This window comes from Parambassis ranga, chromosome 20 (assembly GCF_900634625.1).
Source record: "Parambassis ranga chromosome 20, fParRan2.1, whole genome shotgun sequence".
NCBI classification, from domain to species: Eukaryota; Metazoa; Chordata; class Actinopteri; family Ambassidae; genus Parambassis; species Parambassis ranga.
In genome coordinates, this window is record NC_041040.1 from 774,678 (window position 1) to 802,400 (window position 27,723).

General features: G+C 44.2%; 2 protein-coding genes across 9 annotated transcripts in view; both read left to right on the forward strand.

The window, feature by feature from the left end:
* The window catches only part of kcnh2b (potassium voltage-gated channel, subfamily H (eag-related), member 2b), a 152,936-nt gene extending 135,320 nt beyond the window's left edge, over positions 1 to 17,616 (forward strand). Inside the window, exons 7-22 of the mRNA XM_028432905.1 lie at positions 2,710 to 2,889; positions 3,576 to 3,679; positions 3,755 to 3,893; positions 5,495 to 5,649; positions 5,822 to 5,916; positions 6,007 to 6,147; positions 7,513 to 7,712; positions 10,464 to 10,716; positions 11,219 to 11,412; positions 11,539 to 11,641; positions 11,732 to 11,883; positions 11,949 to 12,093; positions 12,177 to 12,366; positions 13,055 to 13,160; positions 13,250 to 13,351; positions 13,440 to 17,616. Coding sequence (XP_028288706.1) covers positions 2,710 to 2,889; positions 3,576 to 3,679; positions 3,755 to 3,893; positions 5,495 to 5,649; positions 5,822 to 5,916; positions 6,007 to 6,147; positions 7,513 to 7,712; positions 10,464 to 10,716; positions 11,219 to 11,412; positions 11,539 to 11,641; positions 11,732 to 11,883; positions 11,949 to 12,093; positions 12,177 to 12,366; positions 13,055 to 13,160; positions 13,250 to 13,351; positions 13,440 to 13,862 — 2,682 coding nt within the window. The 3' untranslated portion in view covers positions 13,863 to 17,616. The remainder of the gene's footprint in view (positions 1 to 2,709; positions 2,890 to 3,575; positions 3,680 to 3,754; positions 3,894 to 5,494; positions 5,650 to 5,821; positions 5,917 to 6,006; positions 6,148 to 7,512; positions 7,713 to 10,463; positions 10,717 to 11,218; positions 11,413 to 11,538; positions 11,642 to 11,731; positions 11,884 to 11,948; positions 12,094 to 12,176; positions 12,367 to 13,054; positions 13,161 to 13,249; positions 13,352 to 13,439) is intronic.
* A 1,802-nt stretch (positions 17,617 to 19,418) lies between these two features.
* LOC114453643 (microtubule-associated protein 4) overlaps positions 19,419 to 27,723 on the forward strand; it is a 75,186-nt gene continuing 66,881 nt past the window's right edge. For all 8 annotated transcript variants that reach the window (XM_028433603.1, XM_028433602.1, XM_028433606.1 and 5 more), the window contains exon 1: positions 19,419 to 19,521. The gene's annotated coding sequence lies outside the window, so the exon portion shown is untranslated. The remainder of the gene's footprint in view (positions 19,522 to 27,723) is intronic.

The window sequence follows — 27,723 nt, forward strand, 5'->3', positions numbered from 1 at the left end:
TGATCAGCCCCTCAGATATTTAGTTCAATGAGATTTACTGACACATGAAGACCCAAAGAAACTTTTTGGCGAATTGCAGAAGAAAAAAAAAGACATTACATAAAAGGAAACATACAATTATTTCACAAAACTCTTTCTTAGGTGAAAGGTGTGAAGAAATGCGTTGGTGAAGGGAGCGCCCTCTTACTGCAGAAGAAGAAGTGAGTCAGGAGGATGACCCTCATCCTGGAAGCCTGACCACCGAGAACATTGACATGATGCATGATGGCAAATAAAACAATGGTACATTAAACACCAAGTGAGAGCTGGGACCTCCATTCAGACACAAAAGAACACTGAAACAGTGGTAAAGTACCCAGAGCCCCAGTAAAGTGGAAGGAGTGAAGCATTAAGGTGAAGGCTTAAACTACCGGGAAAGGAGTCAAATAAAGTATTCTCTAAAGTCAAAGTAAACATCCCAGAACCTCCATGGTGGAAGCAACGGAGGCTCCGACACCTCCTCAGGTGGTGTGATGCAGCGTTGACTGCCCAGGAGAGGCCCTCTGTGATGTGCTGTTCACCCTCTCCACTGTGATGGTGTGCTTGCTCTTTGCTTTCTCCACATTTAAGGATAGATTGTTTCCACCATTACTACTCTGCTGATCTCTGGGTGCACAGTGAAGGCAGCCATTCTCCAGCCTCTGATCTATCTGTCTGATATGGCACTGTACTGCCTCTTTTCTGGGATAAGGAAGGATTTGCCAATACAAAGACTGTATGCTCCACGTGACTCTACTGCAAAGTAAATATGCTTGGCTTTCTTGAATTGCATCCATTCATCCTACCATGAACTTATCAGTCATATTTTCTATCAAAACATGAAGGCAGTTTCATGGAAGTGAAGCAAAATTACACTCAAATGAACTGCTCATCAAAGAATGCATGAAATTGGAAGAAAAGATAACATATTAGTGTAAATGCATGAGTGTAAATGCATGCAACGTCTATAGAAGGACATAGATTATTCAAATTGAAGGAGTCATAATGATCTGAAGTGCTGGCTTAGATATAAAGCAGCTGGCCCCATTACACAAATACTGAAATATGTCTTTCTCATTTTTAATAAATCAAGCAAATGTTATGTTGCCAGAGGTTGCTACAGTATATATCAACACAGCTCCAGAGGAAAGACAGAGAGAATTTGGAATATCAGCTCCTCGGTGCCAGATGTTTCTGTGGTGGTGTCATCAAAACTGCATAAATATAGTCCACTAGATAAAGAAGTGATGGAGAGGGGAGTTAAAGGAAGTGGAGTAGAACTGGGAGTCAGCAGGAGAGGAGGATGACTTAGGAAAGGAAAGATGAAGAGAGTATAAAGGAATGAAAACCCAGGCTTTCAAGATGGAGAAGAAAGGGGGTGAGACTGGAGGCAGGATGAAGGGTAATAGCAACATGAATAAAAAGGACTGGGCTGCTGGCTGTGTGGAAGAGGAGATGGAGCGAGGGTTTCTGGACAGAGGACAGAGCCACGGTGGGAAGAAAAGATCAAATTAGAAAATAGAGGCGAGATTTAACAGGTCAAGGGGAAGGCAGGAAGAATCAGGAGCAGGGCAAAGTGCAGTGAAGTGGAGCGACTCAGAGAGAAAATACTGATGAATGAAATACTAATATGATGAGTGTGAGGTGAGGTGAGGTGGAGGAAGAATCCATGACTCTGCTTTGATCACATTCTAATTGATTGTTACACACAGCACACACACACACACTGCACACTGCTGTCGGAAGATTGTGTCGGAAGTCACTCAGTGTGTTGTTCTTGTCCAAACAAAGGTCAGCGCCACCTGCATACAAATGCTTCGAGGGTAAAGTTTCTCTGCTGCAGTGAATGTTGAGCTCCAACCTAGGAAAAAATGGCACAATCTATCTGCAGAGAGTCCGTGAAGCACTGACAGCTACAGCTGTACCTGTCAGCTACTGACAGGTACAGCTAGCATTTACCTCTATTAACTATTAAATATATAATATCAATTGCCTTGTGCCCACAGAGGCGGTGAGGTCGAGCCACAGCAGTTGGACTACATTACTTTTGCTGCAGTTCACTGTGTGATTATATTATAGGCAAAGACACAAGCCAGGCTCTGCTAATGCCTCTTTACACTGATTCTTTCCTGCTCTCACCCAGAGCGAGTGCAGTGCAGAGGACCGACTGCATTACCTCAAGTAAAGCTACTTAAAACTGCACCATAACACTGAAGATTCAATTCTCCAAGAAGATGGAGAAAAAGTGTGTGTTTGTATGTGTGTGTGGTTCTTTGTTGCTTTTCAGTCACAGCCACTGGTACAGTGTGTGTGTGTGTGTGTGTGTGAGAGCCTACAGCATTAGTTTCTATGCCTTGTATCGTGTGCAGTTGCACGTCCAGAGTGACAGTGGGTTTGTGTTTGTGGGAAACAGGCTGCCTTGGAGGGTGACCTTAAGAGGGTCAGTGCCTTCAGAACAGTTCTCATCATCTTCAGTGGCTACTGGCTCCATTGCTGTAATTGCACAACACAGTTTGTAGCCACTGAAGGCACAGTGCACATGTGACCAAAGTCCATGTTTATTTCAGTCTCTTTATGTTGTCCGGCTGTATGTAAAAGTGTGTGTGTGCATCATTCTTTCCTCTCCTGCTCCATCTCCTTCTCTTACTTCTCAACGTCTGATCGTCCTCCTGTCCTCCCCTCTCTCCCCAGGTGCTGTCTCTCGGTGCAGATGTGCTGCCAGAGTACAAGCTGCAGGCTCCTCGCATCCACAAGTGGACGGTGTTGCACTACAGCCCCTTCAAGGCGGTGTGGGACTGGCTCATTTTGCTGCTGGTCATCTACACCGCCATCCTGACGCCCTACTCAGCCGCATTCCTCCTCAACGACCAGGTGGGCTGTTGTTTGCAATACATTTTATTATAATGTATTGAAAGATATGCAATGATAGTTTTAGGCTACACATGACATGTTCCAAAGACGTTGCAGAAGATAAAATATGAATCAACATAAAATTGCGATCAGTATGTCTATGTCTATGTTTCTGGGGTTTCTAGGGTTTCATGCACACTTGTGCACTTATTTTGTGAAACTGGCGCTTTTGTTTGTGCACAGAGCCCGGAGCGTCTGTGGATGGCTCACTTCCCCTTTCGCTTTATTTTGGTGCAGTGCTTCATGGTTGTTGTGGCTGTCGCTTCTGTCTCATTTTCCACTCACAGCTGGCGTTAGGGGTTAAAACAACAAGTGTTAAAATGCAGAGTAAGATTGTAGGTTGTCACGCTAGTGGTCATGAAATGTGTCACAACAAAAAAGGGACAATTCATGTCATTGTGCATGAGACTACTGAATCAAAATTATGCGACTATTAATGTTATAGGATGAGACTGAGCAGATTGGTCTTTTGTCACTGTGGAAGTATTTTCAGGGCATTCTGCTGTAAAGATAAGATAAGATAAGAAAAGATAAGATAAGATAAGATAAGATAAGATAAGATAAGATAAGATTATTAATCTTTATTAATCCCAAAGGAAATTCTTGAAATATTCTCCTGTCTGTTCTTTTTCTGTGGCTTCTATCAGGAAGAGGCAGCCATGCAGAGCTGTGGTTACTCCTGCTCTCCCCTCAACGTGGTGGACCTCATAGTGGACATCATGTTCGTCATTGACATCCTCATCAACTTCAGGTCTGTAGTGCTCTCAGTCTGATGCTGAAGCAGCGTCATGGCTCCATCATCACAGCTGTTCTCTTTCTCTGTCAGGACAACATACGTAAACACTAATGATGAAGTGGTGAGCCACCCGGTGCGCATCGCCGTCCACTATTTCAAAGGCTGGTTCCTCATCGACATGGTGGCTGCTATCCCCTTTGATCTGCTCATCTACCGCAATGGAGAAGAGGTGTGTCAAGACGGGAGGGAGGAGGTGTTTTAACTTATGAGGGAGGCCGAAAGGAACACAACAAGACTAATGCTGCATTGACATCGGGTCTTCCATCTCTGCCAGTGTTTTTATCTATTGGAATAAAGATAACAAGCAGAAGACTACAAAGACAAGGGAGGAGGGGTGAGGGGATGGAGAATTAAAAAAGAGAGAGAGAGAGAGACAGGCAGAGGTGATTTCGTTTTTGCTTCATAGTTTAATTGTCTCCGTGGGGAAGTTGATTTGTAGTCAGCCGTGGTGCAGCATCAAAATACAACTCGTGTGCCCCACATCATCACACAAAGCTGTGTAGTGTACAGCTCATTGAGCAAGTACTGTAGCAGTGTCAGGAGGAAGAACAACTAATCAACAGTCCTGATAATCCACTGGTTTTTTTACAGCGTCTCTGCTGTGAGGATTCAGTGATTCCGGCTGATTAACAGGCAGGATGGCAAACAAAACAAACAGACTTAAAGAGGTCACCTTAGCCTTCTTCACAGGTCCATGCTTTTTTATTAACTTCCTGGGAAAAGACTGCAGTGTGTAAAACCACCAATACATACAGAACAGGCACAGAAGTTGATTCGAAAACAAGATCTAAAAACACTTTGGAATCGTCACAGAATCGCACAGTGGTTGCTTTTATTTGCATTATTATTATTGTGTCATGCTCAAACTGCAAACATCCAGTCCTGGTACACTCACCAGGGTTGGGGTACCCAGATGTTTAGCTCCCCTGGTGGAGTGGGTGCCCCCTAAAACTGAGGCTTTAGTCCTCAGAGCAGCAGCCCTTTGCTGCATGCCATCCCCTCCTCTTCCTCTCTCTTCCCACTGTCAAACTATCAATTAAAAGCAACATCCACATTATACATATATAATGGAGATAATGGTCACAAATAGGCAGGTTTGGTGGTAGAGGGACATGGTGGAGATGTTGGGTGGGTGTCTGAAGGTGGTAGATAGAGGCAGACTCTGGAAACCAGTGAGGCAGAGGTCGACAGAATCACTGCACACAAGAGGCTCAGCTTATACTGATACTTTTCTAAGTAAGTGGTACCTGAAATGCAAACTACTGTATAGAAGTCATTGAAAACATGTTCTTTATATTGATTAAGCCGCAGTGGAACACTTTGTCAAGGTTTACTTCACTGATGCTGTCCGGAAGAGGCCACTGAGCCAAGAAAGTGAAGATTTTCCTCATCTGACAACTATTATTTACCCTGAGGACACACACACACACACACACACACACACACAGCAGGGCCAGGCACTCTGCCAGCGCAGTAATCGGCCTGTTATTTATTTGTTGTATGGACACGAACGGGGCCAGCTGAATACAAGTAGAAAAGAGAGGGAGTAGACAGCCGACAGTAATAAATGGGAGTCAGGATTTACCACCTCCTCAGCAGTGAATCACATCGGGACAAGGCCGCAGATGCAGCACCTGTGTGTGTGTGTGTGTGTGTGTGTGCATGTGTGACAGGATGACAGCAGGTGGTGTGAGGTGATATCAGAGTCAGGGGACTTCTGTTTCTGGCATGCTTAACAATACCTTATCTTTTCTCTTCCTCTCCCCTCAGACCACCACTCTGATTGGTCTCTTGAAAACTGCTCGTCTCCTGCGGTTGGTGCGTGTAGCCAGAAAGCTGGACCGCTATTCAGAGTACGGCGCGGCGGTCCTCTTCCTCCTCATGTGCACCTTCGCCCTCATCGCTCACTGGCTGGCCTGCATCTGGTAAAACGCCATAAAACTGTCTGGTGATTCAGATAAGATTCATAGAGTGGGAATAATCTCGTCCATCTGCAGACCCAGCATTATGCAGGCCATAGTCTGTGCATATACATATAGTGTGTTGTCACAATAGAGACATGGAAAGCGATTGTTAAACTTGGACATTTTTTTCCAGGTATGCAATTGGAAGTGTCGAGAGGAACGGTTCAATAGGCTGGCTCCACACACTGGGGGACCAACTAGGAAAACACTACAATGATTCAATTCCAGGTGACCAAAAGTTCACCCCGTTGTTAGTCCTAGTGGTTTGCATCAGGAAGTATCAATCAGTATAACCTCTTACGTAAATTTGCACACCAGGTTCGGGGCCTTCCATCAAAGACAAGTACGTGACTGCTCTGTACTTCACCTTCAGCAGTCTGACCAGTGTGGGATTCGGAAACGTGTCGCCCAACACCAACTCTGAGAAGATCTTCTCCATCTGTGTCATGCTCATTGGATGTAAGTTTCCATATAGAATTCAGTTTTTAATTTTGCCGCTTCATAGAAAATAATGTCAGGCTGCTACAGAGAAACGTGTCCGCTAACGTTTAGCTAGTGTTTTTGAAATCCTGTAATCAGTACTTTGATTACATTGTAAAGCAGAAATCAGTTTTCAGTAATTTGGCTACTTTGCCTGAGTAAAAAGTGATCAATGATATAATAATGTGCAAAAAGGAATATTTGTGCCAGATTATTGTCTTAAACTTTTCTGCAGACTAGTCTGCACTGCAGGGATTACTTTACAAATGTGGTCACAGTTTAAGGGGTTTAAAATGACAAAGATTTCTACCATGCTGATGAAGATAACACATTTTTCATTCTGAAAGCTCATCATCCAGTGATTATTTAATAAAACTTCCCCTCAGCAGAGATTGTAATATCCCCTCTCATGCTTATCAATCCAGCTTTCAATCCACAGAGTAATTACCTCTGCAGTCTGAGCAGAGCCTGGGACTTCACTGATACAGACTAACAGTCCTGGTATTTAAAGGCAGTGATCAGACACTTGTCACTAGATCTTGTTTTTACCAGCCAGTAAAATAATGATATCAAATCCTTCACTTGTTCTACAAGGCCGGTCTTGTTTGCCTTTTTGTTTTGGCTTCCTTCGCTCTCCAGTCACTTCAGTTTGCCGTTTGTTTGGACACAGAGCAACCTGCCAGGGCCTGGTATTATTTCCATTATTTAAATTCTCTACTCCTTTTGCTCTGAAATGAATAAGAATGAGTGCTACAAAACGCAGAGGTCTGTTGTGTCTCCTGTGACACATACGTGCAAACATACACAGATACACACTCACGTAGCGTTTTCAGTGGGTGATACAGACAGTGATGGGAGCTGACAGAGGTTGAGAGGTTAGCAGGATCCAACATGACAACAGGACAAAACAGAGTGGCTCATGAAGGATACAACACAAAACCCTCTGTCCTCTACAGACAGAAGCCTTTTAGATCAGTCAAACCTCTGCTGCAGCCCTTCTCCAGACTGTCCTTGTGCAAAAACCTCTCGTGTTAGCTGAGTCCGTGCACACATGAGTCATATAACAGCTTTTCTTTCTCGTGGTTTGGCGAGTCAAATGGTCAGTGCATGGCTGAGTAAAACCTGTGGTGGAATTTGCTTAATACTTTATTCCTCTTTTCTTCTATGTGTTCTCAACACTTCTTTGTTTATAGATTTTTATTAAATATATCGCCAACAGCTGTCCAGCTTAATAAGTATTTTCAGCCAGGGATGTGTCAGGTCATATATACAGTAGGTGTACAAATGTCAGTGTGTGTAACTCTTTGTTAATGTATATGCTTTCCTCTCACACCCCTCTTCCAGCCCTGATGTACGCCAGTATCTTTGGAAACGTGTCAGCCATCATCCAGCGGCTCTACTCGGGGACAGCCCGCTACCACACCCAAATGCTGAGAGTCAGGGAGTTCATCCGCTTCCACCAGATCCCCAACCCGCTCCGGCAGAGGTTGGAGGAGTACTTCCAGCACGCCTGGTCCTACACCAATGGCATCGACATGAACGCTGTGAGTACCTCATGCATCCTCATCCTGTGTGTGTGTGTGTGTGTTTGTGGTGTGTGTATACACATAGTCTGTTAATGTTAACATGCATGAATACACACATGTGCACACAAAAAGGCCAGAGGAGTATTTTGAGCCTGCGTTGTACGTTAATAGGATGAGTGGAAGACTTTTTCTCATCATGCATGGTCCGACACCATCAGAGAGAATAGGACTGATGTAAGTATCATACATAAACACACGCACACACACACACACACACACACACTGAAACATGTGCAAACATGTATTGACAACATGCATGGAGCTGCTCGTTCCTATGCATGAAACAACTTCAATCTTTTTCTCATGGACACACACACATGTTATTTTTTTTGCATCACCACAAAACATGCATGAGTGAAAAGACGTGCTGGCCTCCAGTGTAAGAGAATGCATTTAGAAGCACTTGTGCTTTCACAGAAGCTCAGGCTCAGACACCCACAGGCTCAATGACTCACACCTGTCAATGGACGCAAACGCGCCCTGCAGAGCCTTCCACAGGCCTGTTGTGTACAGTCAACCCCGAACTGAACTCTTGTGAATCACAGCGTGTAAGATGGTGCTGCTCAAACACACACTCACACAGGCAGACGTACAAGTGGACACACACAGTTGGAATCATTACAACATGTCACACTCAAATAAGTGCATGTCTTGTTTATTGTCGTTAACTGCAGCACGTTATATGCCATGTGTGGTGGATTCATGGATTTAAAGATATATCAGATCATATCTGCTCATAAACCTCCTTTTCCAGCATCCTGATTCAGGTTAAAATTTGCTAGCGTTATAATCAGCGACTCATTATTCTCTGTGATGCATGTTTGGGTGCAAGGTCCCAAAGCAAACACCATATTCCATCACTGCAATCCTGTTCCATTGCAGTGTAATAAGTGAACCATTGAAGTAGAGAGGAAAGAAATTTGCGAAGCATCTGTGCGAGCATGTTTTCTCTCTCCTCCTCGTCTTCCTGCCGCTCTTACAGGCCCGCTGAAGTGTAGGGGAGTGAACCGGCTGGAGCAGAGAATGTTTACTGTAATGATCATTATGATTGCGTAGAACAGACGTCTGTCTGGCTCCGTGGAGGATTGAGTCAGCTGCGACCTCTGTCATTCATGGAGAGAATAGCAGCACAGCTCTGATGAGAAACTGAAGCCAGGTTTGTCTCATACATGTGGGAAAAGCAGGACCCTTGAAACTGCTGAGGTTGCTGTTGAAGCTAACTTGCATAACCAACATGCACTCTGTGTTAAGGATATGAGGCTGAGTTAATGTCCATTTTTTCTGGTGGTTTGGACAAACCTAGATGAAGAAAAGCAAGGATCAGGTAGTTCCTCTGACTTGAAGCATCCATCAAAAAAGAATTTATTACACTTTGTGCATGTTTGTACTGATTTTTTTTACTTTGGGACATTGCTCTTTGTTGCAAAGTACAGCTATATATCTAGTATTTTTACACCTACCAGAAGGCCACAAGAATATATCATGGCAGTGAACATTTATATAAAAGAATAACTGTGCAGCCTTGAAAGTCAGCACTTCAGTTTCTGCTAAATGCACCATTAAAGTGGAGGCAACACCTGAAAGCGTAAAACCTGACTCTCAGCACATTTGGGGGTTTTACCCGGCACCCCACAAAGCAGCAAATGGGCTGAGGCATACGAAGAGTAATGGTAGGCGATTTATTAAGAGGAGCTGAGGAATGTATTGAGTTCATTTCCCTTTTTTTCGTGTTTGTGTGGATGGACTGTGTAATGTTGGAGAGATGCAAAGGTAGTGAAAGACTAGAGGGCTAAGATGAAAGGCGAAATGACAGAGAGCCGGAGACGGAGATGTGAAAGAGGCTGCAGACAAATGACGACAGAAAGAAATGGACAGCGGCCGACCGGGAGATGACGAGGAGCCCATTGAAGGCTGAAATGAAGAAGTGGCAGCCTGAAATGGATGAGAGCGAGAGAAATGGAGAGGGAAAAACATGGTGTGGGTGTTTTAGGTACAGTCAGCCAGAGAGTTACAAGAGAAGCCCATAGCCCTGCTGCTTTAAAGAGCCCAGGCTTTCCAGCGCTCTCAGTGAACTCATTAAAGTTGTACCAATTCTTCATATTAATTACACTCCCCCGGCCTGCTGACTCTGTTCCGACAGGCCCTCAGAAACGCAGGTTCAAATCATTTTTGCAGTGAAGTTCCAAAAAAAAATCAATGAATATGTTTTTTTTTAAAGAGCACAAATTCCAAACTGCTGATCCCTGCCTTCTACTCAGAGGTTAAACTCATAAAAACGTCTGTGATCCCAGGCTGCCTTCTACATGTAGATATGTCATGTTAATTTGTGGACTGATGTAATAACACTAAAGGCTAATGTCCCCTGAATGTCCACCAGTAAGAACAAAGGCAATAAAGACATTAAAGGCTCCATGTTTTTATGATTCCTCTTAAAGAATCCATACTCTGTGACCTTTGTCTTCATCTTTATGTTACGGACTTGACCTATCAATCAAAGACTAATAGTATGTATGAATACTGAACCTTTCTCTATCAATTCACGTGCTTTCTTTCTCCCACTTCTCCTCCTTCTCCTCTCCTCTCGCCTCCTTTGCCTTGCTTTCGTCCTCTTCTCCTCTTGCTTTCCTCCTATCCTCCGTCCTCACGTCCTTCTCCCTGCTGTGATCCTCGTCCCCTCCCTCGTCTTCCTTTGCTGCTTCCTCTCCCCAGGTGCTGAAAGGCTTCCCTGAGTGTCTCCAGGCGGATATCTGCCTCCATCTTAATCGGACGTTGCTGCAGAACTGTAAGGCTTTTAAAGGCTCCACCAAAGGCTGCCTCAGGGCTTTGGCCATGAAGTTCAAGACCACCCACGCACCCCCGGGTGACACGCTGGTCCACGCCGGGGATGTCCTCACTGCCCTCTACTTCATATCCAGAGGATCCATAGAAATACTCAGAGGAGACGTGGTGGTAGCCATCTTGGGTAAAAGAAAATACAATAAAGCTGCTTTTACTTCCTCTATATAGTTTACTGTAAATAATGACAACAAAACCACACACACGATGGTACATTTGTGAACTAAAAACAAGAAAAACATATGTATGGCAAGTCAGATTTCTAGTCTTTTCAGTGTGCAGTGTGTAGGTTTAAATTCTGCTTTACTCCTCATCAATATTTTAATCTGGGACTTTTTGATTTATACGTAAATCTCAGACTTCATGTGGTTTTGTAACAGCAGACTTTGTCTTTCAAAACTGTCTAATAAATATTAGCTGGTGGTGCCATCTGCTGGTGAGCAACAATGGTTGCATACGGTCCTGGGATAACACAGGAAACATGAGCTGGGATTTAGCCCCTAAAAAGGGAAGCAAAAATAGGAGCCGGTGTGAAGTTAAGCCTCTTATTGTAAATATGTATATTATAAATGCTGTAAATTCTTGTATAAGATCTTTTCTCTTATCTGTTTTTTTCTCATCCCTTCCAGGGAAAAATGACATCTTTGGCGAGCCTATCAATCTGTACTCCCGACCTGGTAAGTCCAATGCTGACGTGAGGGCTCTGACTTACTGTGACCTCCATAAAATCTTCAGAGAAGACGTTCTGGAGGTTCTGGACATGTATCCTGAGTTTGCAGACCACTTCTGGAACAACCTGGAAATCACGTTCAACCTCAGAGATGTGAGTTTACAACTCTATCCAGAACGCTCTGTGAATACTCTGACAGTGTGATTCTGCTCTAAAAGCCTATTATGTATTCAGTTGTGGGTGTGTTTAATGTTCACCTGATGGTGGCCCTCATTTCAGACCAACATGATCCCAGCCTCTCCAAGCACTGATGACTCCAACTGTGGGGGATTCAATAAATTACGGAGACGCAAGTTATCCTTCAGAAGACGTACAGAAAAAGGTAACCTGTCCTCTAGTGTCACCTTGTTTTACAACATCATCTTCAAAAAGCTAGTTCTGATCCAGCTGGACGTTGCATGCCTCTATCCAGATGATGCTGATGCTGGAGAAATTAAAAAGTCCCATAAAGCTGTGAGGCGAAGACAGCGAGAAGCAGCCAACAACCAAAAACAGGAGGAGGCGGCCAAGAGGCAGTGGGGGGCCCATCGAAGCTCAGTGTCTTCACACTCTAGTGGTGATGAGGTATGACTCCACACTATCACAGCACTCGGTGTACTTGTTATTTGCTGATCCTGATGTTCTAACAGGGGGAGGAGCCAGTTGTGACGGGTCTCGCCCCTCCACCTGCATTGTTGGAGACTCCGCAGGCTCAGGCCACGCCCATGAAATTCAGTGAGAACACTGAGGGCGATGGAGACCCCAAGACTGGGAACACCTGCAACGCCCTGTCAGGTACACCACACACCACAGAGGAGCATCTTTACCGTCATCTCTGTGCATGGTTTCACACTTGCTCACTTCACCCCATCATGCAGGTGCATTCTCAGGGGTGTCCAACATCTTCAGCTTCTGGGGGGAGAGCCGGGGGGGTGGGCAGTACCAGGAGGTTCCAAGCTGCAGCCTGGCCTCTCCCCCGCCCCTCAACACACCGCTGCACAGCCTGAGCCGACAGCAACGCAACAAGCTGGACACACGCCTGGACCTTCTGCAAAAGCAGCTCAACAGGTACAGCTACAGAGGGAGTTGTTGCTCTTTTGTGTTGCGTAGTTGTTTAAAAAAAAAGCACACAATACTCTACACTCTGTTCATGTGACAGCCTGAGACCACTTTTCTCACCTGGCTGCCTCTGAAGGAAAGCACTTCTCTCCACTGCTGTGGGAAAAAAAAATAGTTTTTCTGTCCCTGCAGCCTTCTGCTGGATGAGACTCCTTTGTTGTGTGTTGTTGAGATCACAGGCTGTGTGTCTGTGTGCTGGGCTGTACTGTAGCGCCTTCAGCTGAGTGCTTTAACGCATGATTGACTGGATGCCTGTGCTGGATGCGATGTGTCAGCTGGCTGGAGGTGTGTTTGAACAAATTTGGATTTGGGGGGGGTGGTAGCGACGTGTAAGAAAGTACTAAAAAATATCTGCACATATGGTAAAGTCTCTGCAGAAAACATCAGCAGAACAGAGTCCTAATTAGTACGTGAGGCTCAGATGGAATCCAGCTGGCTCTATACAAAATTAACACCACCACACATTTATGTATTTCCACTGTGTGGCAATGTAAGCATACACAATGACAAGATGAAAGGTTTTTGATTCATGTGGTGGAAAGTAGATTACAGAACAACAGCAGGATGGGAAGGAAATGCAACATAAGCTTAAAATTTACAATCAAATGAAAAAACAATCATCTCCCACTCTGTACAGGTTGGAGAGCCGCATGTCAACAGACATCGGTGTGATCATGCAGCTGCTGCAGAGGCAGATGTCGCTGGTTCCTCCTGCCTACAGCGCCGTCTCATCACCACCTCAGGTATTAACACACCCACATGCAGCATAAAGACGTGATCCTCAATTGTTAAAGCATCTGCTTTGAATAAAAAGATGCGGTTCCCCCTGCAGGCTTCACCCTACCCTGATCCAGGGCCAGGACCAGGTCCAGGAGAGAGAATGGCTCCAGCTGTTACACCTTTAGAGACAGACACATTGGCCTCCCTGTCACAGGTGCGGCAAGAATCACTGATTGGAAATTTGTGTCTTAATGTCACACAGGTTCCAGCCTCTGTGACCCTTTTAACTTCTCTCCCTGCAGATCTTGGATTCCCAGGATTTTGAGGAGTTCCCATCCAAGCCCCTTGACTCCCTACAACCCCAGGACATGCTTCTGATCAACACCAGCCAGGGTCAGCCTGTCCCCTCTGGACTAGACAGCCTGAGCCAGCACCTGGAGTTGGAGCTGGGACTGGGCACTGGGGTCGGGGTTGTTTCAGGGTCAGCAGCAGGTTCAGGGTTAGGTTTAGATTTAGGGAGTGGAGCAGCAGCAGGGTCAAGCTTAGGAGCGGAGTTAGACTTTGGTTCAGGGGTGTGTATGGGGACGAGGGTTGGTCCAGCTGCTGCAACAGGGGCATCACCTCTGGATCCTGAAACCCAAAGGAGGCTGTCACTCCAGGAACCACAGACACCTCTGGACTCACGGACACCACAGAGACACAGCTCCGACCCAGGGCGGAGCTAAGGAAGAGGTGTGGAGCAGGGGGAGGAATACAGAGAGATGGAGGCCGATGCTTTGTTCTGCAGTTCTTCTTGTTTCCATCACCACACGGCACTAAGGAGATCAGGAGGCAGCCACTGTACCTGACTACCTAAACCCGACTACGCTATCTTCACTATCAACCTCTCAAGTTAGGACTCACGGCTCGGGGGAGGAAAGGAGGCCTCTCTCTGTCTCTCTGTCTTGAGTCCCCCTCTGCCCTCTCCTCATGAAACATCTGGAGCTTTCTGAGCTCCACAACGGTACAACCTTTAACCAAAACCACAAACGGAGCAGAGAGGAGCTCTGCCTTTCAGACGATCTACATGGATCAATGTGGTCTGGACCTCTGAGTCATCAAGGACAACACTTCTTCACACTCACATAGCTGACTGCTAAAACCTGTAGAAGAATCCCTTTACTGCTGTATCCAGTGTTGGATGACTGACAAGAACAAGCAACATTGGACAGAATAATTACAAAACAAGTAGCCATTTACGTCTTGCACTGAAAATCCGAATGATATAATGATTATTCTATATGTCCGTGGCGCTTCCGATAAATAGACTCACAGACTGGTTAGTGTTAGCTGGCCTAACAGGAATCCTGCTGTCCCGTTCTGTCATTGGTTCCCTCCCCCCCTGATGTCCTGCCCCTCACCCCTCCTAAAGAGGTGGAGGTACTGCTCCACACCTTCCCAAGAGCACACTGGATTGGCTGGTCTGCACCTCAGGGGTGGGAACTGGAGGGTTAAAAGCCATGAATTTTTCTCAATGAACATATCAGCTGGCCTATCATAAACATTGTACAGATTTGCTAGTGATTAAAGAACACGCGGCATGCTTAGACAGCTTCGCAAAATGAGTGAACTGGCAAACTTTTCCACAAGAACAGTGCACCAAAAAATAATAATAATAATAATAATAATATTTAAACAAAGCAGGAAGTCCCAGCTTGCTAATTCCAGGAGCTCTGAGGACTTTACAGTCAATCAGCGCTCACGCATAACGAATAAAAACGTGTGATCCTAGTTCATCATAGTTGAATTTGCTACCTCAAATTTCATTGGTCCTTACTTTTTGTTTCTTTTTGTTTTGGTTTCACCTAAGCACGCACCCAGAATGCTTTGGACCCTGTACATACTGTAGTGGAGTTTGTCAAGTTTGCCAGTTTACAATGACCAGCCGAATGCGCCATTATTCTATGTACAGTACAATATGCAAACACTGGCAAGTAGAGATGAGTGAGTGTGCTTTCATATTACTGTGTGTGATAAGGTCAGGTCCAAAAGCTTTTAATGTGTGTGTGTTTGTGTGTGAGTGTTTTTTTTCAGCCTGCAGAGCTCAGTGTATAGTGACTGCAGAAGGTCCCTGGATTATCATGTTTGTCTTTTTTTTGTTGATTTGTATTTTTTGTTCGTTTGCCCCACATAAACATAAAAAAGAGAGGAAGAAGAAATGATCCTATATCACAGCTGTATTAGAGGACACCTTATGTTATTATTATGATGATTATTATTACCTCCAGATACGAAATATGAAGCATTTTTGAGCCGAAACACAGGCATCAAGAGTAGATTGACAGGAAGCTTTAACACTGAATTTAAAGTCCATGTGGGACCTTTACTTCTTTTTGCTTAAATGACCCGTCGCATCCATCATCGTCAGGCTGAGACATTAAAAAGACAGCCAAACAAAATGTCAACACATTTAATTCACATTCAGCTTGAACATGGCTGAGAAATATGTACACTTCCCCTTTAAATCTCACAAAGAATGACCTATGACTAGAACGGTAATGTCAGATGCTCTTTTCCACAAAACTGATAACAAATAATAAGAAAAAAAAAGATGTAGAGGTGGGTGGAGAAGCTCAGTGCAGGCAGAGATGTATGAAATAATACTAAGAGCAGGTGCAATGATTCCCCCCATTTGTAGTGGATATTCTATGTATTATAACTCTGATGATGTTTTTATTTTCCTGCATGAATTTGAGTTTTGAGTTCTCTCGATGAAGGAAAGTGAACACCTATGACACCTTCAGATTGTCTTCCCTGATACATGAACGGAGCCTTTTTCTGTACCACACAATGAAGAGTCACAACAAAGGGAAAAAGAAGTGCAATAGTCCTTTAAACCGTTAAGACTTGTAGCAGCTTAAACGTCCATATGTTAAAAAAACAAAGCACTTTATACAGTTTAAACAGATGTTCAATCAAGACTCAGGAATGTGTCACTGGTGTCATGGGGGTGATTTTCCTTCAGCTCGTGGCTCAAAACCAACCAATCACAAAGAGAGATGAAATTTAGTGGAATTCCCCTTTAATGCAGAATGGCGTATGTATATTGTATTTTGCTGCTTGCTGGTCTAAGTTATTTAATTTATTTATTGTTGTTTGTGGATTGTAGCTGAATCCATGTGTCACTTGATGAAGAGCTTTTGGGTGGAGCAAATGAAGGTTTATATCTTTACACACACAAACACTGTCGTTTATCAATATTTATTCAATATTTATGCTGTAAATTCCCAGACGCAGTCACAGCCACACACGAGGCCCGTCCTGTCACAGCTGCATGTGCGCGGCCGATGTCACGCCTTGTAAAGGTGTCGAACCAAAGCAGGTGAACGCTGTGACAAACCTTCAGTTCAATCTCACGTGTAATCCAGCTTAAAAAGGAATGATGGATTATCTGTGATTTTAAAGATGGAGGAGTGCGACCAGGATGAGTGGGAAAACCTTGTGGTTTCTACACTGTAAAAATGGACTCTAAGCAACAAGTGTTTTTGAATGCATCACAGACCAAATCTACTTTCTTACTACTGAAACCTTTCCCAGTCTGTGGTCCCATAATGCACTGCTTTGATCTGCAGTAAACAAAACACACAGTGGCAGCGTGGAGGCGCTGACCCTCAGAGGGGCTCTCCTCGCCGTCTCACGTACTGTAGCGAGTGTTAGTGTTCAAACAGTCACCTAGCGGCCTGAACTGTGTCTTTACATTCAGAACTATGACCTCAAAACTAGAATGTGGTTGCTGTCGATTCTTCTTATTTGACCTTGTGTGTGTGACCTTAGCGGAATATTCAGTGCTAGAGGAAACATCTATGTAATGCATACTGCATATTATAACAGTAGAAGAAGAAACACACACACACAGCTGGGGGATGGGTGGTGACACACATGCAGGCGCACACACACACACACACACACACACTCCTCCCTTAATGGCTCTTCCATACTGCTGAGCTTTTTTCAGCTCTGTTCAACTTTCTATGAGTTCAGACTTGGTCTGTGTATTTGTAGATATTTTGAGCACTTGGGATCAGGGGGGGGTTTGGTACCGTTTACACACACACACACACACACACACACACTGGATCTGCTCTGTCTCTCCTTGCCTGTACATACCAACTTCTATTTACTTGTAAAGGATTCAAACTCTTTGGCACTCGTATAGCCAGCACTATGCAGAAACTGAAACATTTCTTTGGCATGCTTTGAAATGCAGAATACTATAGAGGAAACCTATACTGAATAAATAAAAAGTCTGCTCTAATTTCTTATTAAAATATTCACCTTATTAAAGGGAAGAAAGAGAGAGCTGTCCGTGGTAGAGATGGGTGTGATGATGATGATGATGATGATGAGGGTGACGAAGCTAAGACTTTTAATATTGTGCACATTTTTGCTTGCATGCTGCACTGAAACTCATCCAGCAATGAGACGGGTTGTTGTGGAAAGCAGCTGGTTTTTGCTGTTTGCTTGTGTGTAGAGTGAAACACTGAATTCTTCCGGGCTACGGGAGAGTCGTATATATATATATATATATATATGATTATATATAACTTCCAGGTCATGGAAGAGAGGAGGTACAGAATAGCTGCAAACATAGTGATCCTAGATGATACAATATGATATTGTATATCTGTATGTTTGGTTGCAAACCACTGTAACGGAGTGATGCATGTGTGGCAGTCCTGAGCAAAACTGTTTCCCAAACCCTGTATAAATCCTGTTTCTGGACCAGGTGTCACTGACAGTTAACTATGTTTTACTTTCCTTTAGAGTGTGCCGGCTGTTAAACTCTGTTATCTATACACACATGTTGCTGAGAAGTACTGATGAGTCATGAAATGTCCCAAAACAAACAAACCAAGTTTTTTTTTACAGATCTCTACAGGTTCCTGAGTAGAGTTCTAACAGTGGGCTGGCCAAAGGAGGGGCAGCTATAGATGCTGGTAAATACATCATTCATATCAAAGACTGAAGTAAGTTGGAGGAGAAACGGGGACGCTCCAGGTTCTGATTGTGTGATAGCATTATCCACGGTTGAAGTTTATAAAATTTCAAAAATGTTTCTTTCAATAAACCTCTTTGAAAGCAAGGGCTGGGCTGATCTCTGTCACATTTAGTGGAACTGTAGCTGCTGGTATTTTCACTCCCTCTACATGAATAGATGCAGGTGCTGCGTTGTTGTCTGCGTTGTGCAGACGATGGTGGACGTTGTTGTTGTTGTTGTTGTTCAGGATGGACAGCAGCTTGGATGTTTCCAAACCTTTCCAAACTCTCCCTGTCACTGGCAACCATCACTGACAGTTCATACATATCATGTAAACATACAGCAAGACATAAACACTAATGTAATGCTAATGATAATGATCCTAAACTAGGTGTTTAAACATTTAAATAGGTAAAGATAAAAAGCTACACTGCAAAAAACAAACACAATTATATGTTGTACCTACAAATACTGAAAATATTCAGACGTTGTGGCTCCCAAATAAACAAACCTGAAGTCTAATTCTGGTTATTTTTGTGTGATTTTAGTGGAAAGTTACCATATTGTTTATATGCTGTATGTCTCAAACATCATCATTTAAATTGAATAAGCTTTAATGAGCCAAACATCCTCCCTGAAACACTCCTGGGTCACTTTTTAAGTCTGCCTGTATTGCTGTTCGACATTTTGTCCTCTAGGCGTCGCTGCAAACCTACAGTATGTATTGGCCACTTATAATCTTTATGTTGGGATTTATTATGTCTAATTTTTTCACCACATGTGAGGAAAAGTTGCATAATTAACCAGATGAATATGTGCAGTCTAAGTCACTTCCAGTGAAATCTGTTCACCTTTTTTATGTGTTACAGACAAAAGCATTTAAGATTTATAATAATAACGCTGATGGACAGAGCGGCGGTTTCTCTTGTTGACGGTAATAACTGTAACTCCTGTCAGCCCGGTGACATTCCAGCGATCAGGGCGGTGTAAGGGCGTCTTCCTGGGTTGTGTCCGTCTCCAGAGCCCGTTCCCCGGCCATTGGATCTGCACCGTCCCGTAAAAGGAGTCAAACGTCTTCATTGTGCGCGCTGCGTGTCTGTCAAAAGTGTTCACGGTGAAGAGCCTGCGCAGGATTCAGACGAATATGATTGGACGCTAACATCTCCACTCAGAGCTATGCGATGCTGTGATTGGATGAAATAACAGCCAGTCAGCGTCCTCGGTTTGTGATTGGCCGAGAGTTCGTCCGGGGAGGGGAGGGGGATGTTAGTGTGTGTCCGCAGAAGTGCACTCCTGGGTGGGCGGATCGCAGCGGTGACAGCGACGCGCGGAGACTCCACAAACTGTCCAGAAGCAGACGACTAACGGTGAGTGACGCCGAGACGTGATTTTAGTGTTTTATTTGTGCGTGTGTGAGCGTGTGCTGCGTGCACCGAGCGCGGGGCCGCTGGGCGGACGGCGGGAGTGAAAAGACGGTGATTTGGATGATCTCACAGCGCGCGTCACAGCGGCGGTGCGCGGGTGTAGGTCAGTGCTGCCTTCAGGTGCAGCTCGGAAACTGTCTGAGTCTGTGCTCTTACTTCCATCTGTATTAGTGGCCTGCTCCTGTCACACGCGCCGTTGCTGTGACTGACTTGTTAACTTTCACTTTCCCCTTCATATTTATTACAAAGGTGGGTCTGTCACGTGTGGCTGAATCCGGTAGTTGTGGTTTTTCCTGGCCGTGTGGAGGCAGCACGGTGAAGTTGCACGGTCACACAGCAAAGTTACGCAAGCCCGCTCCTGTGTTCGCATCTGTCCATTCATTTACAGCCTGCGGGAATAAACACCGCCGCTAGCTCAACGTGAATAAACTGCAGCACAGGACTTCCTCCAGTTCGTCCGCAGGCCGCTGCGTTATATGTGGGTTCTGTTATTTACTCATATTAAGGACACACAGACATTGTGTCTGCTGCTTGCATTAGCAGCGTGTTAGGCCAGTGGTTCAGTAAGGTTGATCTCTGCAGAAGTGCGCTGATTTAAAGTTCATTTAAATGTATTTTCAATCATATATTCTGTGTTCAGGCTCTGGGTCTCTGTAAAACCCTTTGAGACAATTCTGATTGTAAAATGCTCTATATGATTAAAATGGATCCATTTCTATCCCATGTGCAGTGTGCACAAATTATGCAAAACTATTTCAACTATTAGAAAGTAAAAAGAGGAGCTGAAACAGATCAACAAGCTCCATCCTGAAGCCATGGCCAGGCCACAGTGATGTAGGTGTTCTGGTGTTTTAGTTTGGACCTGCTCCCTCCTGCAGGTCCAGTTTTTACAGAAATTGATATAAAGAGGAATCATCACAGAGAGGATTGACCCTCCCTCACTCCCTCCCTCCCTCTATCCAGATTACTCTCCAATCCTGCACCAGCCAGATTACCGAGTGGGGAAATAAGAGGTGGGGACTGATCTAAGGCCCTGAATTCATTATGGACCTGATCCAATCACATCCCTAATATGTGCTCGTTGCTTTTGCAGCAGAAGTGATCAGATATTAGGCCTGAGTGTTTGATGGAGGAGTTGTTGCTTAAAATCCTCAGTTCTCTTTTATCAGGAAGAAGATTTGAGCAGAACCAGGCTCCTATGAGGGGGGGTCCTCCTGCTTCAGACGGGCTGTGTGGGAATAAATAAAATATAGAGAAATGGAAGGGAGGAGGAGAGAGTAACTCTGTGTCTCTGTGATGTGGAAGATGAAAGAGGAAAAGCTTGTTTCGGTCAAACCTGTAGTTTCTGTCTGCCCGGAGCTGAGTCACTCCCAGCCCCCCGCTGGCTGTGCAGATGCAATCATGACTGCAGAAACAAACCCAGCACAGGCTCTTACTTTGAAACATGTGTTATAGGTGTGTTATTTCAGCTACCTTAAAAAGCATTTACTGCAGCTGTTGAATAGAAATACAACAGCAGAGCCACTCAGTGATGACATTTCCAGAGGAACATCTGGTTTGTTGCAGTTTTAATAACACACACTTCTGCCCACTGTCATGGTCTCATTCAGCAGTGTTTTCTGAGCAGGCCCACTCACAGTACACACTCAGGAGCTGGTTGCCAATATCGAATACCACTCTGACTAGTTTTTATAGTTGTGGACAGATGAGGATTCTGGGAAAACTCCCAGCTAAGGTTAACTCAGGCTTAATGCAGCCTGCCGATGAGCAGCCGATGAATACTGAACAAAAGCTAAACTGTTATTGATTTTCACTAATTGTTTCCACAGTTTACTAATCCTGCTCGTACAAAGCATTCAGTGAGGCTGGGCACACATTTTGCCCAGCTGTGGAGCACTTCCAGGACAGATTAGATAAATGATTTTGCATGTTTTCCAAAAGGGGAATTAACTCGGAAGAGGACTGTCGAGTCAGTGGGGTAACGAGAGAATCCAACTGAAATCACACCAATCGATTGGTCATGGAGGAAAGAAGTCTGCACGTCTAAATCAGCTTGAGTGCACTGTTACCTGGTAGCTTCATTAGCTTAAATGAATTATAAATAAGCATAACATCCATTTTAGATAATGCAGCCACATCAACAGCAGCTTCACTCACTGTGCAGCAGGTCAGTGTTTGCAGGCAGAGATTAGGACCCAGCCTCAGTGCTATTCGAGGGGTCGAGAGGGACGTTTGCTGGTATTTGTGACATTACACATGTTTCCCAGCACTGTAGCGTTTTTATGGATGATTACATCGTGTTTTTCTGTTTTGGGTGAAATATTAATATGCTGGTTTTTATCTCTCCTTGATGCTGTTGTCTTTATTAGACCACAGCTATCCCAAAGCAGGCTCCATTGTCTTTCTTTCCAAGAAGTCCAAAGCTGGGAAATAAAATATGATTTAAATAAATAAAGGAGGCGGCGGGATGCATCAGAGCTAGCTCTCACATGTTTGAATATGTGGGTCTATTTTTGCAGGAATGTGGTGATTAGACACAGATATGCTTCACATCTCTCTCCACATTTCTGTCCAGCTGACCAGTGCTGTGCTCGATTCACACGAAGTGACCCAGAAACATAGAGTGACAACTGGGCATGAGGTTATTAACTGTAAAGGCACATTAAGCACATCGTGTTGATTCTGTGCAGTGTCAAAACAGAAGGACACTTGGGAGGAAGAAGTAGTGGAAGGAAGGGGAGAGTCAGGAAATGAATGACCACAGTAGGAGGGGAGGTGAGGAAGGAAGGGAGGAAGTATTTAGGCAGACAGACAGGGTCCTAGAGTTGCAGTGATCCTGAATGCTTCCCATTATCACTGGACTGGAACAGACAATGATGGAGAATAGAGTGCTTTACATCATCTCAGACACGCCCTTCATGGGAGTTTGCAGGACTTTTGGGGTCAGGGTTCGGCGTGGGGCTCACAGGAACACTGATCTGTGCTCCAGGATTGTCTCTTAAAGGTCAGCCGGCTGCTTCATCCAGCCTCTGTCTAGGAATCAGGAACCAGATGAAATCCATCATCCAGTTGTTCTTCGGCTGCCAAACAATAGCTGTGCTGACGGCAGTTTATTCCAGGACAAGGACGGCATTATTATCCTTACATAATGATGCTCTCTACTGTTTGTCCTCACAAAACTCAAAAGTTGAACAAGCTTTTTTTTGGTTTTCTTCTCAGTGTGCTCTGAGTGCTTCCTCTTATTGATCCTTCAGTTTACTGTAGAATGTTGAGGAGCCAGCAGCTGGGCTTAATCATTTAATAATGCTTTTATGATGTGGTTTAGAGAGGCAGGTGGAAAGTGAAAATAATTATGGAAAGTTTCATATTTTCCAAACTCTCATTTCTTAACTGTTGCTGCTGAATCTGTGAGGCTTTTAGCCCTCTGCAGTGTCTGCCAGGCAGAGATCAGGTGTTAGCAGGCTGTGACCTACAGTGTGACATTGTGAGCCCTTGTCCTCTGGTGTCTACTTCCCTGCTGCCAAAGTGCAGATTGGCAGCAGGATTTCTAAGCTGCAGTGTTTAGTTGGTTTACATCTTCAAACAGACTGAAACTGACCAGATCATGTGGTAGTTGAGCCTAATTCATGTTATTCTTACATTATAGTAACTGCAGTGCAGATAGACAATGAACTGTAAAAGGCTAAAGGTGAAACATTTAAGATATTTATTGATGATGTCAAATTTAAGTTGTTTCATCAACAAACCGGACAGACAGCTGGACGCTGCAGGCAGACAGAGAGGACTGTACTGTTGTCCTGATGGGTGTTCAGACTCTGGATGCGGATGGAGAGTGAAGGGTGTCATCCTGCGCACTGTGTTTTTATAATGTCCCTCAATCATGAGCCAGTTAGCCACTGTCTGCCACCATAAGGCCTCCCATTGATATTGGGCTTATTCACATTAAAGAAAAGTAGAAATGCATTGTTATCATCCATTCACCAGCCTCTGTCTTCACCTGATGCTCACAGCCTGCACCATGACACAGACTGGACTAGTTGCCCATAACTGGTTATGGGTACTTTTTGAACGTTTGTACGCTACTGAAAATTTGATTTAACTACACATTGTCAATGTAATTTTAAGATGTATTTTAGGTATTGCCAATACAGGCATGTTTTCACACTGCTCTCTGCTCAGGTGCAGTGCTGAATGGTTGCCATGTGACCACTGTTGACTAGAATGTGATTCATGGCTTCCTGGTTGCGCAGAACAATGCAGAATATTTATATTTGTATCGTATGTTTCTGTTGCGTTCACCATATTCACCATAAAACATTTTTTGTTTTAATGTGACCTTTGTGTTTAAATGTGACCTAACAGAATAAATGGATTGTGATGAAATATAACAATTTAAGCTTAACTCACTGTGTGCACATTACACAGGAATAGTTCAGGGACCATCTGAAAATACAAAAAATCAACAATCCTTTTCTATGACTGATGTCATGTTTTTCCAACCTGCCTTTTTTTTTACACAGTTTCCATATTGGACATCTGAAAAGCAGGAACAGTAATCACAGCTCCTGTTCCAGCCCTGTCACAGTCATAGTGAAACATGTTGTGACCGCAGCCTGTTAATGGCACAGGACATGTTGACTGCCATGTAATTAGTGGCTGTGTACCAGACAGTTTGACCTTTGTGACAGGGAGTGATCAGTGGGTAAGGTTCTCATCAGTATCGACCCTGCAGTGACTCTTTCATGTTGTGTGCTGTGATGAGTGTGTCAGCGTTTAACTCACTGATAAAGACTGCCTGTGATTCAGCTGTTCTGCAGCATTTATAGGTCAGAGTAGCATGCCTCGTCTCCACAGTTATCAGACGTCTGTTATTAATAAAGACGTATTTATGTTCTTGGCAGAGTTTGTATTAAAATGGAAGGTCGGGTCGTAGCCTGTTGTTCCGTCCAAACCTCCAATCCTTTCTTCCAGTTTGTGCTGTTTTCCATTATATGAGCTGTTGTCTGGGCACGTTAAGAATCATTTTTATGGGGCTCACAGCCAAGTGAATTTATCAGTCTGTCAGCACTGTAGCGAATCCAAAAACCATTTTCATCAGGAGTACAGAACGACAAAGAAACGCTACTCTCCAGACTCAGGCTCAGGATTATTCATCACTATTGATTTTATGATAAACCATTAAATGCCATAGACAGTTGCAGAGGGAATGCAGAGCCATCTAGGGCTGAGACTAATTGCACTGAATAATCAATGCAGTGTTTGGGTTCTGTTTGTTCCCCAGCAATTATCCTGAGATGACTTCTTCATGTTCTGTTTGACCAGCACCTGAACTTTCACTTTTAGAGTATTAAATCTAACATTTCTGACTGTCTGGAACCAGAGACTGTAAATAAAGTTCATCTAACTGCAAATATATTTAAATATGGGCAGTAAAATGAGCCGAGGTGCTGAAATGTCACCGGTGCTGATTTGATTACAGTCTGTCAGACCAGTTGGCGCTCTACTCATCTTCATTGAGTTTGCAAGCTAGATGCTAATATGAGAGTAAGTTCAGTTTATTTGCACCTTGGGGTCACAGTTGTGTCAGAGCAGTTTATCCTAAGCAGAGGAGGATAATGATATGCACAGATTCTCCCCCCCGACACTTCCTGGTTACTGATCATAGTAATTACAATGACATGAACGCATACTTGTTGATTTGGTTACTTTAAATGGAAGCCTGAGCAGACCTGATGATATAGCCGTTAACTAGTGACCCACCCTCAGAGTAACAACAGTTTTGTACACCTACAATAATGCGTGATGTGTGTGAGGGGATGAAGGGGTGGAGTCTGAGATTGCGTGACAGCGGCGGATTGAATGAATGAAATGATGGAGGGATAGAGAGCAGGGAGGAAGAATGCAATGGTACAGAGTGAACCGCTCACTGTAATCCCCCCTCGCAGCAGCAGCAGCAGCAGCAGCAGCTGGACCAGTGTGTCAGCGCTCAGGCTTTACTGCTGGGAATTATAGAGCAGGCTGAAGAGAGATCTGAGGTGTGTTCCAGGATAATTGAATAAAAAGCAAATCAGAAAGATGTCAGTATTCATTTCTAGTTGCAAAGTTTAATAAGTTGACATACTTTGGATGTCAAATTAGCATTTTAATCAACTTCATACAACACAGAACAGGCCAGAGAGATGCAGGGATTGTGTGATATTAGCTTACAAAGCCACTCTCATATGTCACCAAAAGGACAGAAGACAAAGAAAAGGACAAAAAGAGGCAGTGACTGAAAGAAACAAGAGTGAAACTACAAACATAGAAACCCTGCAAAATATATACCCAAATTCACACACCAGTCCAGTCTGCTAAATGACAAAGAGTTTTTTTTCTTACACTTACACACTGCTATTCCTCACTGTCACTGTAAAGTTAGAATTGTGCACATTTTTCTCCTCTAAAGACCAGATACAGGCTGGTTTCATGTGTATGTCGCTTGTAAACAAGTTGTTATAGTTGTGTCTCTGCAAGCTTTACTACCAACTGGAAAGGGGACAGATATATTTTCCCTGTTGTATCAGAAATTAGGAGAAAATCTAAAGTTGATGTTTATTACAGCAGTTACATTTTGCCCAATATTGAAGGTGGAGGGGTGGGGGGGTGGAGGAGTGGGGAGGTGATGGAGTGGGGGGGCAGGGGGGTCATGGTTAGTTCAGTTGTGTGTGTGATAACGGGAGGAGGGAAGGGAGTGAACGGCGTGACTTCAGCTCAGTAATCATTCAGTGATACAAGGCTTTCCTCCTCAGTTCACATGCATTCTGTTCACAGTTACACAATCTGAATGTCTGTATGATGTTATGTCATCATTACATCAGGTGCTATAGCTGGCTAACATCCTTACTTGGTAGATAGCTACATTATTTATTAAACTTCCGCAAATCTACTTTACAAACTATTACAAGAAAGTTACTGTAAAGATCGTGTGACTCACTGCACCATCATCTCTGCCAAGTACTGTAAACAATGGGGACATATATATATATATATATATATTGTTCAGGCTGTGCTTGTGTCTAACTTCTGGTTTGTACAAGTCCATTTTAACATGTTCTTTATCAGGACTCATTCACTTGTTTATCACGTTCAAGTGTGAAAAAGAGAAAAGAACTCAAACTGCAACCACGAAGAATGTGAGGAATTCAAAGTTTGAAGTCAAGTTCATAAGTCACAGGGCCCAGAAATGTTTTTTTGTTCAGGAAACCAGTGTACACACACACACACAGCAGTGAACACCCTGTGACAGGTCCTGTCTCTGGACAAGTGTGTGACCACTACCTGTGTTTGGCTGCTTGTTTTGGGATTAGAGTTTGACCTCTGTCTATCTGTGTGTGTGTCTGTGTGTGTCTGTGCTGCTTTGCATTCCATTGCAATGTGTAAAGCTTTGCGTCGCAACAATAGAGCAAAGAAATACTGTGTGAGTGTGTGTAGGCGAGACCACGGGGACATACAGGGAATTCATTCAGTCACTGCTGCTTGGCTTTCCAAAGGGAGGGAGAGGGGGAGGGAGAGGGGGAGGGAGGGAGGACAACATGATGGAGGGTGTGGACCTGGGTACCTGTCTGTCTCTCTGTCGGTCTGTCTGTCCTCTAATGGGCTGCAGCAAGTGCCCAATTATAAAAACATGTCCTCAGAGTCCTGTGTAATTCTATTAAAGGTAGAGGACAGCTCCCCCCTCTCTCTCTCTCTCTCTCTCTCACACACACACACACACACACACACACACACACACACACACACACACACACACACACACACACACACACACACACACACACACATACATACATACTCTCTCAGTCAAATGCCTAAACACTAGCCCTTTCACTTAGCCCTCAAACAGGCTCACTGTGAGCTCCATCAAGGCAGTTATGTGGATGTGAGAGCAGCAGGACACACACACACACACACACACACACACACACACACACACACACAGGGCACATATTAACATTAACCAAAGTGGAGCTCTGTGAATAGAGACAAACATCAAAGGCAAATTAGCAGGGTGCACAGATTCAGATGTGCTAATATACGTCAGTCAGTTTAAATTTACCCTTTACCATTACTGTGCTTACAGGTTAATCAGATGCAGTGTCGGCTCAT